Genomic DNA, 20,343 nt, shown 5'->3' with positions numbered 1-20,343 from the left:
TTATGCTTCCATTTAAAATAAAAAACAGAATCTTGAGGACAGCAACATATAAGAGATGGAGGAAGAAAGAATGAAAAGTTATGAAAATTGGGAAATAATAGGCAGAGAGACAAAAAAATGAAGAATATGTTGTAAATTGTGTTTAAAGCTTTGAAAAGCTAAAACTGAAAAAATTCAAAACAAGTCAATAGGATTTGCCAATTAGTGGATCTTGAATATCCTTCTAAGAGTGGTCTTGGGAAAGCCAGGCAAAGATGGGTTATCCGTAACGGAAAGTGGAGATCATGAACTGACCAGTATACTTTACTCTAGTAGACAAGTTACATTCCTAGCATGTGCTGAGATTTCAGCACATCTCGATGCCATGTCAAAAGGTCTTAACTTAAGCAGTGATAATTAATCCACAAGAAAATGGAAGAATAATTTTAAAGCAATGCTTTTTAAACCTCCATTTAAATTCAGGTTTTGTCTATATCCTCTGTCTTTTCATGCATCAGCCATTTTGGGGGCATCCCTATGAATAGAAAAGATACGATTTTATAAAACAGTTTCAGTGCTAGAGTAATTCAGGGAGAGACAGTTGAAAGGTGGAATAGAAACACCTTCAGGCTAACAAAATGCTGTTTTTGAGCCATAGGATCCTTCCTAGAACTCATAATGTGAGTCTTACCTCTACTATTTCTCTTGAACTTTGAATGGCTGTGAAGTTTTAGTTAACTTATATGGTTGATGTGGTAATACAAGGCGTGAAGCCCTTTACCTTCTTCTTGCTCTCAAATCCAGATGGTAGATCCTTCCTTCCACCAATGATCTGTGGAGGTGAAGACTGAAGTCACTTTTATTCTCTATTCTATTCACTGCTTCTTGTTTTCAGTAACTTCTGAAGCTCTTTTAGATCATCTGCCTTCCACTCTAGTTCACAACCTAATTGTTGATCTGTTCAAGTGTGACGAGCTTTCAGTGAAAGTTTTAGATGATGAGGAAAAATATTATGAGGAGATAAAGGAAAACCACTATAATAGGTTGTCACACAAAGGTGAAGTCCTCACATCCCTATCCTTTGGAAGATAATGCTGAAGATGAAATAATTTTGGAAGTAAGAAATATAGGAAGTGACTTGGAGTGGAAAGTGGGTAGATAGAAAAATCCTTATGATTATGATTCTCCTTGTGAGAAGTGTCCTTCTGATTCAGTGATCTATCAGCTTCCTGTCAGCTGGAGGAGGGGACCACTACATTGCCTTCACCTCTGATGGATATGTGTGATAATACCTCCTTCAATTTGTAGCTGCTGGAGTCCCTGCTTCACACTTGTATCCACAAAATATATTTTAAAAAGTTAATACTTCTGTTACTGTTTTATCTGGCTTTGTCTTCCGCTCTTTTACTCCTAACTCTACCAGGGAGAGTAACCTGGATAGCAGAGCTCTTTCCTAATAGTGTCCTGGATGGATTGTCTCAGTTATTTATTTATTTTCTCATTTATTTTCTGTGTGTCAATGGTGAAGTAGTATGCATGCTGAGTCTATTAACTGTTGTGTCTTAAAGGGCACAATTTGGCTTAAATTATATCTAAGTGTGTGTAATGCAATGATGAGTTATAATATAATGGTATTTTCCTCCAATGGTAACTTTTGCATAATGCTGTTTATGATAAGACTATAAAGTTAGGGGTTGAGTCTTCAAGTGAGACATGGAAAAGTGTCCTCTGACTTTGCAGCCATGCATGACACATCAGAATATTCATCCTAAGTGTTTTAGAATTTTTGTAAACTTTTATTTCTCCTTTCTGCTGAAATGAGATAAAGACTAAACTCTTTATGATACCGACCATTTTTTTTCTTCCTACTAGAACTTAACTTTTGATATTTACTTTCTAAGGACTCATAAAGTAACAAAGTTTTCTTCAAATAGCTGTGGAAGTGTTTTTAATTGCATAGTGAGTGAGCATTTTAACTACACATCTGAGCAAGGATCCAAAACTTTCAATTCAATCTTTCAAAGATGTAACTAAAGGCATTCTTTTCCAGATGATAGAGGCTCATAGGAGAATCAAAACAAAAGCAAGATTGAAATTGGATGCTCATCATCTTTCAGCTGTTTTGCAAAAAGACAATCTGTAGTTCAAAGGAAATAAAATGCTTGGCAATTTCACTACGCTGATGAGAGTATAGTTGCCACTCTATCACTGAGGAAGAGTAGGTAAGCCTGAAGGTCCATAGGATATGACTCATCCAATCAAGGAGGATCCCCAATTCTATAGCAGTCCTTTGCAGTTCACATAGCACAGTATGGTGGTCAGCAGTTGTCCTCTCCTCAGAGGACAGTCCCAAGAGTGCTCTGACTTATGGAAACAAGCACATTTGATTGAAAGTCATGAAACATTTAAGGCCTAAGCTGTCTATGCACAAATAATCCCAAAAATTCTTTTAGGAAGTTCCAGAGATGACATTAAGCCTCATTTTATACTGTTGTACTCTATAACCAGGGGGCATCATCCTATTTTATTTTAAATATTAGGGAACTTAAGGGACCCACTCCTGATCAGAGAGGACCAAGGAGGAACCTTATGTGTAAAGACACTGTCCTCCCAAATAACATTTCTCTGCAGATTTCTATTAATAAACAAGGGCTAGAATAAATTACAATAGTTGGAGGTTGTTAGCTTTGGTCCAACACTGGCATTACTACAGAATGAATGTTCAAGCCTCAAATTATGAAAGGATGTGAGAACAAAATTTATTAAACTCCTCTAAAAACTCATTGGATACTCTAAATGCATTAGTCCATTCATTAACCACAACCTGCTAAGAAGGTAGTTATTATCTCTGTCTTTCAGGAAAAACAAATCACTGAATCTCTTCAATAATATTAGACATATTTGGGCATCCAGGTGCTTCTATGTATGTTTAAAATGAACCCACACAGCATACAATCACTTACCTATCCTAACCACAGTCTTTCCAAAATAAAAATTCTTGCCCTAATCCTTTGTATTCATGTAGCATCACAACATATGGCTGATGTTTTCATTCTAGAAGACATTATGTGAATATCTGATATTGTTATTAAATAGCACATCTCATAGATTTTGAAGATTTGGTTTCAGCCCCTCACAAAAAGGCAAATATAGCAATAAAGAAATTCACAAATTTTATTTCCTAGTTTATATAAAACTTGTTTATACTATACTATAGTCTCCTAAAGGCCCATTAGCATCATGTCTGAAAATATAAGTACCTTCATTTAAAGTTTGCTGCTAACAGATTTATTAAAAAGTAAAGCTGGGAGAAAAAAAAAAAACTAGAGGAGTGAAGTCTCTTATTGTAGCAGAGAACAGGAAACCAGTAGGGTTTCCTGAGGGTCAACAGTGAATCCCCAAGTTCTCTTTTATTTCTGCCTGAATCTAATTTTAGATAATGGTAATGATGCAGAGATGAACCAAAATGATGGCTAATTCAAAATTCCATAAATTTGGTATTCAACTAACTTGGTGTTTTAAAAAGATGTGTTTGCATAGTTCTTGGAATTCATTATACTTAAAATAGTGTTGTAAACCCATACTAAGGACTTATGACAGAAGAATCTGGGATATTTTCATGATGGTTTATTCCATCTTGTTTAGAAATATTCCTGATTCCACACTTTAATACTGGTAATATATAGTATCACTTCCCAGGCTAGTTATCTTTCCTCCTAGAGTGAAATGATTCTGTGTTAGTTTTGCTGATTCACTAAGGGTTTTATTTGGAAGATTGAGACTTCAAAGCAAGCAGCATCAAAATAAAGGACTCACATATTTTTGGAGACTTGCTTTTCATCTACGTATTGAATTTTTTTGCATTTTACAAAAAAAGGAAGATTCATAAATGTAGAAAACTAAAAAGTTAAAAGAATATTTTTCTATGGAATAAAAGATCATATTTCCTAAAAACATCAAAAATACTCCATCTTACCTATCCTTAATTTGTACTGAAGTGTCTTTGTAAAAGGAAAAAACTCCTCAAATTAAATAATTTTCTCATCATTAGGTTAGAACCAACCACATTACAATGTTTTCTGTCATTTTTAACTATGTATAAGACTATGTCATTACACAATTATGGCACTAAAATAAAAAACAAAAGGCGCATGATTTACTACTAGCTTATTTTAATGCAGATATAACTTCCAATGGCACAAAGAAATTGTCTACTTTTGTGAGATACAATGAACGATTTAAATAAACATAATAATTTTGTGAAAAGTAAGATTTATTATCTATGAAAAATACTGTAATATACTCTTCACAAACAGGGAAAATTTATATAAAGCTAAATACTAATGCTACTGGTATATTTGTAGCCAATAATGCTTGTTAAATATAAAGAGACAATCTGGGAGCAATTAAACAGGCTTAGTGTCTGGCACACATGTATCACTTATACTATAAATATCCTGTCAGCGAATGTGCTATTAAATAATCTGTGGTTCAAATGAAATTGAGTATTTCTTTTCTGGATTCAATTATATTTAAAATTTTAGAAGTATAAGTCCCAGCCTTCTGCAGAACATGTAGAATTGTCAGTATACTTGTTCTTATAAGAGCTAGGGTTTAATATCATCTTGTTTTAAAGTCCCATCAAGCTGTAGTACATCTGTTTCCACTGGTTTTAACATGTTGTATCTTACTATATTTCACTATATGCTATAGTATAAACAAAACTCTTTATAGGCAAAGAGATTGCTTGTTTTCTATTAGCAGGTTCTAGATACCCTGTAATTCTTGCATTATCTTGAAAGGCTTCACACTGTCTAGATAACACTTGATATCATAGTACGCAAAGTTACACTCAAATAATTTTAAGGAAAGAGGCACTATGGTGACTACTATTATGTTAGATTATCTGGTGGTGAAACACAATGATGCTTGAATTGCTCGGTTCTGCCCTGCATTATTCTATTACAATATCCTCTCTTATCTCAATCTTCCCCCTATTTTTAAATTAATCTATTTTCTCTCATTTTTTTAATTAAGGGAAAACTAAATTAAAGAATAACGGGACATATTATAGTAACTTTTTTGTTGTCCTATTAACCTGACTTGAACCCCAGTATTGCTCCCCCCATCTTGTCTGTCTGATTATATTTTTTTTGTTGTCCTATTAACCTGACTTGAACCCCAGTATTGCTCCCCACATCTTGTCTGTCTGATTTTTTTTTTTTTTTGTCTTTTTCGTTTTTATCGGTACCAGGGATCAAACTCACGACAGCCTGCTTGCAAGGCAGGCGCTTATGCCGCTGAGCTAAATCCCCAGCCCCGTTCTGTCTATTATATATTCTATTTTGTTTGATAGTATCAAGTTTGAGGGTATAGGCAATCACTTTGAAGGCAATAATATATACTGTGATGCCCAATATGGATTGACTATCATCCTTTTTTTTTTTTTTTTTTTTTTGAAGTCCTGTAAGGTCCTCAGTGTAGATTTCATTGGTTTTGTTCCATATTGTTTTGATCAATTCTATTATACCTGATAATATAGACAACTCAGTTTGAAAATAGTGAGAGGCACAATGGTAACCACTTTTGATCACCTGGTATTCTATTTTTGCATCACATGCTATGCCCACCCTTCTGTTCTAACTGCCTCTGTTTTGCTTAGTCACATTTTTTTATTCTCTTCAAAAAAGTAATAAGAACCAAGAGAGTAATAAAACCCTAAAAGTCTAATTGTTACTGTAAAAAAGAGAGGAAAGTAAGGTGGACTAAGGGATATAACCACAGGTATGTTCAAGAGTGTAGGACAGAAAAACCATATAACTGAGCTTTTGTTGGATCATTGAATGGATCTGTCTCCAATTCCACTGTATGAATGCTTACTTTATATGCTTTAATTTAGTGATATGGACAACTGTTTCTGGGAAGATAATGTGTAGCCTGTTAACTGGTGATTTCGTACTCTATATATTTTTTCTAGAAATACTGTACCCTTTTACTGCATTTTTAAATGTCCTTTCTTTTTTTTTCTCTTTAAATAAAAAAAAAAAGTGTACGTAACATACTTGCCATAAAGCAATTGCAAAGATCCAGTGCTTGAGGTTTTTTCAAGTGCATTGATTTTTATGACACTTTTAGAGATTTGGATATACTGAGCAAGAAAGATAAAAATTTGTTTTCTTACATTTCCTGTTGTTTTTAAAGCTGATTTTTAAAAATCATAGCTGTCTAGTAAAAGTAGATAACTTCCTGATATTTAATGGTTCATAGTTCATGTCAGCAAATTCTTAAATATGTATTTAATTCTTCATACTTCTTTTCATACTGTTTTAATGCAATATAGGTTATTTAGTGCACAGAAGTGCTCTTTCTTTGAAGCAAAAACAGACAACACCTGCTTTCTTCTCTCCCCTCTCATTTTTATACTACATGTAGTAATTATGTTTTGCTTTGTAACCGATAATGTTAATGTTAATAAGTACTTTGATATTCATTAAAATTAACATTAAGTTTCTTCCTTATGAAAAAATCAATAAAGATATAATAGATGACCTAATAACAATTTGTTAAATTAAATTCATTTTATTTATTTTACACCTTCGTGTTATTGCATAGATGGTGTCTGTGTCACTAGGTTCAGTGAAGACTCTACGAATAAATTACAGGAAAGTCACTTTCTTAATAATCGTATGAGTAAAGATGAATGCAACTAACTTTAATGAAATGTTGTCTGATGAGCCCATAAGAAGGAACCAAGTAAAATGGCAGCCTACTTACACAAAAAGATTTCTGGAGAGTTAATTCTCTGTATTACACCACTACACCCACTATGTGCCTTTTGGAAATCCCACCCAAAGTAAAGGGATATTTTCTGACCTCATTTGGCTTAAATATTCACTCTGATTCAAGTTCAGCCCTTTTTAAGTCCCAATTTAGTCAAGCAATATACACAGTAAAATACTTTTCAGTGTATCTGTTTACATTCTTCTGACTTAACTAGGCTAAATTTGGAGGTACATTTTCTAGATAACACAATTTCCAAGCACAAAGTACAGTACTAAAGCATCATTCTAGGAGGGTAAGCATTAATTACTGTCATAGTATGAATGATATCCTACAATCTTCAGTTACTTTACAGGCGGGCTTGTGACTTGGTCAAGCCCACTTTCCTTTAGATGCAGGCTCACTTGGAATGTTGGGTACCTGGTTCTTTTTATCAGCATTTCTCCTTTATTATAGTCAGGTGGTTTGTAATCTTCTGATGTAATGGTTATTGTTACTTAGTACACATCATTTTATAAACTGAGACTATTAATTTGGCTTTCTCTATCCATTTTATTTATCTATATCTTTTACACTTTAAAATATTACTTGACTTAAATAAGAATTGAAAAAATTATAGTTCCAAAATTGTGTTATTCTTTTGCTAATTTTTTACTAGGAACATTTTAATTGCATTTCAGAAAGGTGATTCTATAGTTTACAGGGTCTACACATTTGTTTTGGAACTTTTGACAACAGAACAAAGAACTCTTAAAGATATGGAGAAATAATTTCTTTTTGAAAGTGCTATATTGTGCTTTGGTGCTTGGAGTTTACCTAACCATCTGAGTCAATAAAAATTATATATATATATATATATATATATATATATATATATATTCCTACATCCTTTTCACTTGTTTATAAATAAAAGATAAATTTAAAAACTAAATAGAGATTAAACCCCCAAAATAAATGTTATATAGAATGGCATGAAAAAATTTCCACACAGTGCATTTTTTTCAGTGGTTGCATTTTTATGGGTCTGGCAATTTTGCTGATAACATCAATTACTTTCTTATGTCATATAGAGATTAGTACTCTCAGAGAATGATTCTGAATAGTAATTTTGTGATTTTAACTTTGCTATGGATAAAAAAGTACCAAGATGACAAAGGGCGCTAGAGTCCTGACTTAAAACTTTACATTGTCCTTGGAAGGAATCTTGCTGAATTTATACATGAATATTGTTTGGGATGAGGTCATGGAAGATAAATAACCCTGCATCCTGTGTCTAAGTATATGACCCTGTTACTTTACATGACAGATATTTACCATGTGTCTATTTTACCCCAAATTTATTTTTTAAGTAACAAAATGAATGGGGCAAAATCTGACTTTATTTCATGTATAAGCTGATATGCTTTCAAAATGAACAGACTAGGGTAACATTCTGGGCTAAAGTTAAAGATTCAGAGTAATTCTCTGTGATTTAGAAAACATGGCTAATGTTGTATTTAGCTGTGCAAATGAGGAAAGGGGGAGGGGAAACATGGTAATAAATGAAATACGTTTACATAGGGAAATTCTATTTTTTCTTATTAGAAAAGAAAAACATCCTAAGTGTACATTACACAGCTTCATTAATGATCCAGAATAAGACAGCAAACAGTCTGGTAATTTAAGTCTAAGTGACTCTAATTTAGGAGGAGGTGTGAATATCATCACCAAGGATGGAGAAGTGATGCTACACATGAGTAAAAATAGAAAAATCAAATGGAAGTCTGACAAGAAGCAGCCTACATCCAGCAGCCTGCATCCAAGAAGTGAACTTGTGCTCCTCAGAGAGGAGCTTTAAATTATTAACGCAGAGAAATTATTCCCAACAGCATATGTATGCAATACACACTGGAAAATGGAAATATTAAATGTTACCTATATCTGGTTATATTTATTTTATTTTCAGTGTCTTGACACTAAATTTAAATCAAATTATTACCCCAAATATACTATATAATCACTTAAAAATAATTGGAGAAGGAGGTCTTTATACTTCAAATGAGGCATTTAGAAAGATTTGATTTGTCTCCTCCTTATGAGAGAGATGAGTTAGCTTTTACCTTCCTATATGGACAGCATGTGGGTTTTTCTTCAGCTTCTCTATGCATGACTGTGGAATCTCTCTGCCCAGCTGTTTAACCTGAGAGAAAAATCTGGCTTTGACTCTGTTTAGAAAACACAGGACAACATGGTTTTAATTGCTCTCCTGTATACTACTCCAATCCTTTTTTATCCCTCATGACCCAGAGTACAGAGCAGCTGTCTCTACAGCTGTGAGCCGGTTCTGAAACAATTTTCCTGTGAGGCAGACTGAAGTCTTGCCAGAGGAATATAGAGAGAAGGTGGGGTGGGTTTGTTTGTCTATTTATTTGTTTATTTATTTATTTTTAGTTTTGCTTTATTTCTTTGCCAGATTCTTTCCTGTAAAAATTGAAGGAAAAAAACTATATTCATCATGAAATATTTACTTATTCACTAATATACACTTTATCCCTTTTTTTAAGAAAGAGAACATTTTGGATTTCTAAAACAAAAAGTAGACATTTAAACAAGTACTTGCTCTTTATGTTCTTTGAAATTTTAACTATAAAATTACATCTGTCTTGAAATACTGTGTTCATTCAATATAACCACAAGTGCTGCAAGTTAACTATTTTGACATCAGACAACCTGCTGCCCTCAGTAGCTAGAATGAAATTTATACCAAATGGTATTTGCTTTCACTTCTTCAATCTGACATCTATCCATTTACTCTTGCTCGAGCTCTTTTCATTCCTGTGAGTGGTTGTTCTAAACTCTTTGGAGCTCTCAAATGTTCTCTAATTCCTACAACTGTGGAGGATAACTTAAACCTACCATTATACAAAATTATAGAAAAATTAATGAAAGAAAAATCTGATTCAAAATGGACTAAGAGAGCACAATATCAACTGCATAATTCTGGAAATATTTAAACAGATGGAATTTTGTGTGAATGACATTTTCCTAAACAAGAAGATAATCCATTGGGAAGTCAACAGTCATTGACTTTACTGACCTGTATTATACATACTAGGATTGTTTATTACTGAACTGATTCTAATATAATGACATTCATCAATTGGATGGTAATTAGATGTCAAAAAGTAGCTAAAATACTTAGTACTCCAAGAAATATCATGATAATAATTCATTATCCATGTAATTATTTTTCTTGATGGATTTTGATGAATCCAACTATGTGGAGATTGAAAGTATACGCAGTTATGGTTAAAGCATTAATGTTTTTCCTGTGCTCTGTTAGATGTGTTGTAGAAGACAAGAACTCGAAGGTGGCCTGGTTGAACCGTTCTGGCATCATTTTCGCTGGACATGACAAGTGGTCCCTGGACCCCCGGGTTGAACTGGAAAAACGCCACTCTCTGGAATACAGCCTACGAATCCAGAAAGTGGATGTCTATGATGAGGGTTCCTACACATGCTCGGTTCAGACACAGCACGAGCCCAAGACCTCCCAAGTTTACTTGATCGTACAAGGTAAGAAACAGTGGTATAAGGGTATGCGAAGTTGAGAGATGGAGATGGAGGGTAATCATAATATAGGAAATACTTGCAAAATCCTTTCTGAAAAAGAAAGGTTTCAAAATACATTGTTGCCCGTAAGTATCTATTTTCTTTTTAGGATATAGACTTAAGAAGACTGTGTTGAGAGAGTACCCTTCCTATTATGAGCCAGTGCTTTGGTGAGAGTGTTATCTCCTAGCTCTTGAGTTTAAAAACAGGAAAACAAGAACAAAGTGATTAGAACCATAGGAATCTCACATTATAGAACCACAGGACAGCTTGCTGAATTTAAGAAACCTTGATTGGTCTTTTCCTAAAGAAAATCAATAATTATCTCTTTTTATGACAGAAAGTCTTTTGGAAAAGTAAAATTTCCAGAGGCAGAATGTCTTCTTGGCTGTCCAGAGTTCTATATAGTTTGTATCTTCAATTGATAAATAATATTACATTTAGCAAGTTTAGTTGGAAGGGTCTGTAAGTCGTTGAGGACAAAGTGTTTCTAGATGAGGGTTTCCCAAGATACATCTGAGTCATGGTTTTACAGAGTGGAAACTCTAAAACACATATACGTGCCCCCAAACTATCCCCTTCTGCATAGTTACAGAATGAAAACAAAGCTGATCAGCTGCACAGTGTTACTGCAAGCAAACTCAACCCAACAGCAGTTTCAGTCCAACTATCAGGAAAGATTAGACACTAACAAATATTAGGGCTGTGTTCATGTAGTCTTGATTTATAATTTTATGTAAATTTAATGCAAATTAAGCATGGCCCTAGGGCTCCTGTTGGGATTCTAGAGCAGTCAGTGGTGTGGCAAAGTTTGACTGTAGCTTCTATTAATGTGTTATGAAATAGATTATTGCCACATTTAAATTATTGCTCTCCCAGATCCTCTGGTTAATAGATTGAAACTGGAATAAAATACATCAGAGACCGCCTGGTGCCAGGGTGGTTTAGTCATGTGACCTCCATCTTGATATATTTGCAATGGCTGACAGCCTCATTTTATTTCTTATAAAGGGTGTGTTTACTGATTTGTAGAGCACCGGTCACAGTTATGGTATAAGGTGGTTTCATGACAGTTTAGTGGAGAATGTTTGAACTCCATAAGGAGAAATGTTAGTCTTTAGATCTCAGTTAACTGATTTAATATAAAAATATGAGTAGAAATACGATAATTTGTCAAGGAATTAACTTAGCACCTCATTTGAAACATGTACAAGTGCTCATTCACAATATGCATGCAACCACATGTGCATGTGCATGCACACACACACACACCTCCTTTGAAATGGAGAATGTCTACTTGATTCTATGGAATAAGGAAAAGTGGTAACTTGTTTAGTTAAGGCTTTTTAGAACAGATTTTACTTAATGACCAGTTATTGAGATTGTACTTCGTATTTTCTCCTTTGATTTTTATATGCTTTGTTCATATATTTCTCTGTAGTATATTTTACTTAAGAAACAAATCTGATTCATTATAAGAGTTCTATACAATCATAGTATCTTGAGTGCTTTTATTGTCATCAGAAGGTTCCTAGAGGCCACAGTAGATATTTTGTGTTGTTCTACAATAAATAAAGTGATATAATCTATTTCACTGCTAAGAAAAAAGATGAGAGAAAAGAAGATTGTTAAATTTACATAATTTGCTCAAGGTCGCACAAAAAGCTCAGGTATTAGTTGAGAGCTGAACAGACTTGGAATCATGCATGGAGCACTTTTTCTAGGAAAGAATTTTTTGTTTTGACTTTAAGGACTGCTTCAAAGGTTTGTGTTTAAGACTGAGTTCTTACCACCAAAGTCTATTTTTTTGTTTTCTTATTCATTTATATACTTTGAAACTACCAATCTGACCATTCCAAAAGGTAAGAATAGAACTCAGACCATGACAGTGTAACTGAAATTTAACTTAATATCATGAGATGGGAAAAAACAAGTGCCCACTCCTGTTAATTTATTGTTTAGTGTAATTCTAATATGTACAATATAGGTGTAAATAATTTTATTATATATATATATATATATATATATATATATATATATATATTCCAGATTAGACAATATAATAATTTTGCTAGGGATGCTTTTTAGTTTTAGGAAAGAGTTTCAAATTTCTGTCTGTCTAATTCAAAGTGTTACTATTTTCTTTTTAATCTTATTGCCTTCAAAGTAACAATGAGCCACATAGCCTGTATGCAGATGGGGGATGAAAAACAATTGCCTCTTCCTTGGATCTGAGTTATCCAAGGGTCTGCTGGATAACTGCATGCATCTGGACATTTTAACATAGGAAAGATACAATTCCCAACCTTACGAATGTCAATTGTCTCAAGTTCATGTTTCTCAGAATTGATGAATTCCAAAGGGCAAACACAGTTTAAAAAAAGAGAGTTTTACTGAAGAATAGGCATAGCTCCTGAGGGACAGGAGACATCCTGAGTAGATTTCCAGTGCAGTCATTTCTCTGAGACTGTTTTACAGGGCAAAATCACAACGTGGTTCAAAGTGGGTCAAACCACTTAGTGAACCAGTAAGATTCCACGTATAGCCACTTAGCTAATATTAATGCAGTAGAGAAGCAGAACAGGTGGGAAAGGCTTACAGGTGACATCATAACATTGGTTTATCTATGACTTCTAAAACAGAAATGTTTTTGGTGAAGGATGGGCCCAGGTAATCTAGTCACCTACCCAGGTAGACAAGAAAGTACAAATACAGTGTAATCTCAAATTTCCGTTCATCCCTTAGAAAAATATTTTAATCTTGAGGCCTTGCCTTATTCAGATGTGCTTCTAGCAAAGATTTTGAAGTATACACCTTTCACCGATGCCCTTGAGAGTCCAGTCCCTCTCTTACTGGATATTAATTGTTATCCAACTTATCTTCTTACAATGATTTGATTTCTTTCACCAGATGGTGAACCGCTTCCCCTATGACACCCAGCTTTGTGGGCGTCAGAGAGCCCGTCCCTTCATACTGTGCTCACTGAATTTTACTAAATGCTGCTCATCTATAGATTTTACCACACCAAGATTGTGCTTCTAGGCATGACTTGACTTCCCTCTTTTCCTAATTCATAGCACCTTCCTTCAGAATGTGAGGGCCTTTGGGATATTTTGTGTACTGCCTTGATCATGCTCCATGGTTTTTTTTGAAAATACATTTTGATATTCTCTCTCTCTCTCTTTCTCTCTCTCTCTCTCTCTCTCTATCTATCTATCTATCTCTCCCCCCTCCTTCTTTCACCACACAGGATTTTCCTACATAGTACAAGCTGGCTTTGAATTCATTATATAGCCCAGGCCTCTAACTCACAGTGATTGTCCCGCCTTTGACTCTCAAGTCCTTGGATTATAGGCATGTGACACCATATCCAAGTTTCTTAACAAATTATTTAATGAACACTCTAATATTTTCCATTAGCTAATAATGGTAAGGGCCCCCGTAGCTCCAGGTGCTATGAGAATTCCTAAAGAATAGTGCATAAGAAAGTGACCTTTATTGTCACACTGCCTGATTTCAATCTCCCTTTTCCTTCATCTAAATAAACTTTGGGGTAAACCACTTACTTTTTTTTAATGTTCAGCTTTATCATATGTGAGAGATAGATAGAAATTTAAAAACTTAAATCCTACTAAATTAATTATAAAGACTAAATATGATGATCACCTAACTTATGTCTAGAGATCATGTGTTCTCACTTCATGATGATAATGATGACGATGATGATGATGATGATCATACTACAATGACAACCTGCCGCAATGCTGTTGCAGCTCCAGTATTTTGTTAAGGCTCACTATCACGCTGGAGTGCTGCGCAGAGTAATCCAACTGCTGCTTTTACTCATAATCTCTCATTCCTTGCTATTAACTGAGTCAATTTTTGTTCTGGGTGTCTCCAACTGATTTTTTACCTGCTGTATTTTTGATATAATCTTTAGTTTTTTCCTTTGGACTCCAGAAAACTTCTTAGACTATTTTTTATTCACATTTATTAAAGATGTTTGAGTCAAAAATGCTTTTTGCATCACCCACACTTAGAGATTTTGTTAAATTTTATATGGTGGCTTCTCCCCCAGAATTTCTGATTCAGTGAATCTGGGTAGTGTCTGAATTTGCATTTCTAAGAAGTTCTAAGGTGATGTTAATACCATCGATTATCAGGACCACATTTTGAGATTCATTGTCCCAAAAGGATTTTGTACTTTAAAATTACATGAAGCAGTGATGCTGTATAATTTCACTCAATTTCTGATAGTGTTGCACATCCAAATATTCTGATAATTAATCTTACTGGGGATGAGACATAGAAGAGACAGAATGACAAATATCTTAAATTTAATGTCTTGGATTAGGCCCTTGAAGGGTGCTTAGCCCTGGAGAAAGGAAATCTAGAAAAAAAAAAAAAAAAGTAAAGCATCTCAACACTATAAATGTGCTGGTGCTTATAATAGCTCACATTTCTTTTGTATCCAACAGGAACGTATCACATTTGTGACTTTTCAACATCTTCTGTATTCTTTCTCTTAGTATGTTGGCTATTTTACACAGAAAACTTTTAGGTTTTATCAGTTCATGATGGTCATTATTCACAAACTATGCTACCCAAACATAAATATGAATGTGAGATACTTAATACATTGATGGGACCAGTATCCAAAACCAGATATTGGCTCCAAGGCTATTTTATAGAGTCCAAGGTAAAATATTAAGAAAATATCCCCCTTAGCCAGATGTGGTGGCACATGCTAATGATCTCAACACTCTGAGAGGCTGAGGCAGGAAGATCAAAAGTTAAAGCCTGTTTAGTACAATTTAGTTACTTGGCCTGACACGGTATAAAAATAAAGTAAATTGAAATAAAATGGGACAAGAAAAATGGACTCAACATGAAGGGCCTAGGTTCAATCCTCAGTAGTGCGACAACAGCAAATAATATTCATAGTGACAGTAATAGTAAAACCCTTAGATTTCACCTTCAGTAAAATAAACACATAAATATCAAACATTCCAATAAATAATTCCTTTCTTTATAGCTGCAAAGATTACCCTGCTATGATTATTTGGTCTTGCTGCTCATGAAAAAAAATATTATTAAAGCAGTCCCTCTTTTGATACGATCCTTGCCTAACCTGTAGCAAAGCCAACACTTTAGTTCATTACACTTATCAAAATGCACCCACTTGAGAATCACACGCAGAACAAATGAATGAAATTTCTTGGGGATGTGGCCAAAATTTGCAAACACTTTATTCTCCTCAAGTGATTCAGATGAACATAAAAGTCAACAATTACTGTTCTGGGGATCTGAGCACTTAGTGAGAGGGTTTTACAGCTGCCTGCCTTCACATCCTCCTGTGTGACACTGCACTGTTATATCTAAAGCACAACGAAGTTACTAGAGGATGCAATATTAAATTTTAAAATAAACCTATGCACTCATCAAAAACAGTGCTCATTTGGGCATTATCAGCCTTGAGAATATTGGAGATTTGTACTTCCCAAAAGATATTAGGAACTGTTATAAGAATACAAATAAAAGGAAATTCTGACAGTCTTTTTAAATGTAAATCTTATCTTTACATACCCCACTCGTTGTACCTTATAATTTTTATCCTATTTTCAGTTTATGTCTTATACTTCTTAGTTTTTAGGTTGGTTTATATGCCGGTGTTGTGATTGCCATGCAGAGCCTTTTGCTGTCTTATGCTACTGTAATTTGGTTAATATTGTTTTAAAAACAACTTCATCTACAATATTAAATTTGGAGCTTCTTTTTTAACATTTTGGAGTTTTCAAATGCATGAAAATTAATTACCAAATTTCACTGTAGTGTTATATTTAACTTCAGAAGTTTTTCCGACCATTTTGTTTCAAATCATACACATGGCATTTTAGGAATTTATCAATTACTTTTCAGTTAAATTTTTGTATAATTACCCCTGTTATAACAAGATAATTGTTAAAAATATATGAGACCAACATGATTAAGTTTTCTTTGCAAATCTTCACCGTTAGAAAGGCATACTTTTTGTATTTCATTAATCCTAGAACTTTCGTATTGATGTACAATTCTAATGTCTATAGATGTTTTAATTTAATGATTTTAATTTAATAATTTAAAACTCAGTTGTTAAGAAACACAGAGCAATTTTCCTTAAATAAGGAATCACAACTTATTGTTCCCAGTATTTAAATATTTGAAACCATTTTAAAAGTTGTTTTAAGCACCCCTAATGCCAGTCAATATGTATCACCCTCGAGCTTCACAAGTGTGATTTTTCTCTTCCTCCTGCTCTTTTCTTCTTCAGTACTACAATATTCCACTCATCCCTCCTATTATTCTTTTCTGCCTTAATAAATTTGGTTAATATTATTTTTAAAATAACCTCATCTGTAATATTAAGTTTGGGGAATTTTTAAAAACATTTTGGAGTTTTCAAATGCATGAAAATTAATCATTAAATTTCACTGTATTATTAAATTTAAGTTCAGATTAACTTTACATGGTCTCTTTTTTCAACATTTGGTGATTACTTGCAAAATTTCAAATAAATATTTTAGCAGTACATTGTAACTCAACTCATCTTGTAGATCTTTCCATTTTTAAAGTATTCTATCAAAGTAAGAATTTGAAATCTTCACTCTCTGGATTTGGTCTTGGGTTAGTTTTGTTTATTATTAGCATTCTTAATGATTAGCTGGAATTATCATTTGGAATTACTAAATTTGCTACTTTCAGCTTAATTTTTCAGATAGTATCATCTTGCTTGACTATTAATAGGCCAAATTCGGATTTGACATACATCACGATCCACCTCAGCTTTTAAAGAGCTAATGTAGCAAAGAAGTAGAATTTTGGACAGAAAATATTTGAGAACATTGCATCTGGAAGTTTTAACTTCATTTTCTTCTCTTTCAAAGTGCTTCCAGTTTTATCCGGTTCAATCCATCCACTCATTGTTATTTATTGTCTCCAAGGCCTGTGTGTGTATCTGCTGTCTACTTTTAGTTTCCAAATTAAAGAAACACTTTGCACACTGTTTATCCAAAATATTTATCTCTGCAGTTGTACTTCTAGAAAATGTGAAAAAAAAAAAAACAAAAAAAAACAATAAAGGCAGAAAGACAGCTATCACAAAAGTGGCACCAGATTTGCCTCACCGGGAAAATGCAGAATTCATTCAAAGAAGAAAGTCACTGAAGACAGAGACTATGGATGTTCAGTGATAATCAAATCTTTAATCATTGCACTCATAAGAATCTTAAAGCATTATACTCAAAATTTGACAGTCATTTGGAATATTAAAAATGGAGATTTTTTTCCATAGTAGATTTGAGTCTGCTAGTTATCATAACTATCTCTAGTCTGCACAGCAAATTATTTTTACTTATATTTTCATAATATCATATTTAGCTACTCACAGATATGCCTATTTTACACTAGGAATTTATCTTAACTTTCAAAGTAACGATATCTATACTTTCAAAAAATTTTCAAATACTATACCATAAGTCACTATGAATCATCATTTGTAGTATATATTATGTAAAACACTATATTCCTAAAATACTAAAGAGAATTTTTAATTAATATGATTAAAATCTCAAGAAAAATTACACACACATACATATATAGAGAGACATGCTATGTATATATATGCTGTCTCTCTCTGTGTGCATCCTTATCTGTATATCTATTGGCCTACCTACCTACCTACCTACCTACCTATCTACATCTGCCTTGCTAAGTCCATAAAAGAAAGCAACTGAATATGGAGGAAATCCAGAGAGATACTGGATATATTCAAGAGAATTGAGCAAGTACATAAATATATTGAGGATAGTAGGAATCACGTTCACATTTTTGAAGAAGGGAGATATAAATATGATGATGGAAGAAACTAAAATAAATGCTGTTGTTTTGGATGCAATTGGAGTTATTTGTGTGTATTCATGAGTTTTAGTCAGAGAGAGGAAAGGAAAAAAGAAAAGAAACCATGACTATATTTCATAGCTTTGACACTGACATCCAGTACTAAATGGACCTAGTACCTGGCATCCAGGTGTTGGCTTTAGAATATCACTATCCACTGAAAAGAAGGAGGATTATTTGCATAAATGGTTAATTCAGGGGCAGGACAAGGAAGGAGCAATATGCACTTGAAGCATCTTTGGTAGGAGAAAATAAAGTTTTTTAAAAGCATAATAATGCATGCCAATATACACAGAAGCCAGCTTAAAAGACACTTCTACCAACCAAGTATAGTAGTCTGGGGTGATTTAAGTATCAGAAAAATGCTTCCAATATAGTATAATATAATAAAATTATATGATAATTATTAGATAAATAGAATATAAATTACTTTTGTAAAATGCTAACTAATAATATAGGAGGAATAATTAAAATTGAGTATTATTTGATAATCTTCACAGAAATAAATGATACAAAAAAATGGATTCTTTCAGATGAATAATAAAAATAAATTATATAATCTCCAAACAAAATATTTCTAAATACAAATTGAAAAAAGTGTAGAAAAATCTAACTGGCACCGTATTAATCAAGTGATCAAAGCCAACACTACCAACAGTGACATAGATTGACATCATGTGCTGGAAAATAGGATGCAGTGAGAAAAACACAGCATCACTTCTGACAGTCCTCCTTCAGGTACCTGGTCAGTGGAAAACTTTAAGCATATACTAAGGACATTCTACAGCAACCATTGAAGGAGAGAAGAAAAACATGAAAACTGGGTGTAATTCATCCCACATATATATATATATATATTTTCTTTTCCTAGAAAAAAAAGGATGGCTTAATGAACAAAACTGAAGTGTAATGTTTGGGATATGTGGCAATTGTTTTCTTAGCATTATTGTTGTAAATTTTCCATAGATTTAAAATACTTCAAAATAAAATAAAACACACACACAATAATACTTAAGTCAGATGTCAGGATTTAAAACTAGTCACTAATGAAGTAAAATGTTTCAGTGGCTTCCACAGAATAGAGACAGATAATCTGACCATCAAGCTGGCAATCAAGGCACTCCTGGAAGTGGGTCAGTCAGGGCGCAAAAACATTGAACTTGCTGTCAGGTGGCAAGACCAGCCCTTCAAGACTCGGACTCTTGAAGAAATTGAGAAATAAGTTGCTGAAATTGAAAACTAAAAAGAAGAAATTTTAAAAAGACACAAAAGAAAGCATTGTGAAGAAAACTTCCTAGCTTGGAGTGGCTTTCCTTTAGACTCAATCATGAGTGAGTCTCAGTGGAGTGATAGGGTTTACATCTGTCACACTGAGTGCCCACTAAACTTCCATTACAAAAAATCCATTACAAACAAATCAAAAGTCAAAGGAAAAATCATAATAACAATTAAAAATGATGCAGGTGGCATCATTCAACTTTGGTTTGTATTTCTTTAAATACTCAAATTTAGACAGCTAAATATAGAGGATAAATTTCTTCACACGAAAAAGATAGAGAAACTCAACTATAACTGAAGTCAGGAGTAAGGCCAGAAGACAAAAATCGTTAGTATTACATGCATCAGTGTGGACATTCAGGCCAATGCAATTGAACAGAAAAATAAAAAACAAAAATTTAGTTATGAGAAAGAAAGAACTTTACCAGTATCTGAAGAAAATGTTACTTGTAGCTAAACAAATTCTTTAAATTGCTGAGAAAAAATATTAACATGAATAACAGATATCCTATTCAGTTGTTTGAGAAAACATAAAACCAATACTAGTTTTATTATTTATTTATAATAAACATATAAAATATTTTAATTGTCATTCTTAAAGCTGAAAAAATACAAAAAATTGAGAGTTAACTAACTAAACAATGTGGGGCTGGAGATTTAGCTCAGCGGCATAAGCATCTGCCTTGCAAGCAAGCAGTGGTGAATTTGATCCCCGGCACCGATAGAAAAAGAAAAAAAAAAAATTAACTAAACAATGTTGTGAAGTAAGAGAATAAAAGG

General features: G+C 33.3%; 1 protein-coding gene across 3 annotated transcripts in view; it reads left to right on the top strand.

Moving 5' to 3' along the window:
• The window catches only part of Lsamp (limbic system associated membrane protein), a 764,515-nt gene that overhangs the window by 459,342 nt on the left and 284,830 nt on the right, over window positions 1-20,343 (top strand). For all 3 annotated transcript variants that reach the window (XM_063225010.1, XM_063225009.1, XM_063225011.1), the window contains one exon: window positions 10,082-10,314. In XM_063225010.1, the coding sequence (XP_063081080.1) occupies window positions 10,082-10,314 (233 nt within the window). The remainder of the gene's footprint in view (window positions 1-10,081; window positions 10,315-20,343) is intronic.

Source organism: Cavia porcellus, unplaced genomic scaffold (genome assembly GCF_034190915.1).
Source record: "Cavia porcellus strain 051 isolate PalLab524CR breed Dunkin Hartley unplaced genomic scaffold, mCavPor4.1 scaffold_15, whole genome shotgun sequence".
NCBI lineage: Eukaryota > Metazoa > Chordata > Mammalia > Rodentia > Caviidae > Cavia > Cavia porcellus.
Note: the sequence above shows the minus strand (reverse complement) of the source record. Positions and strands in the feature narration are given on the sequence as shown.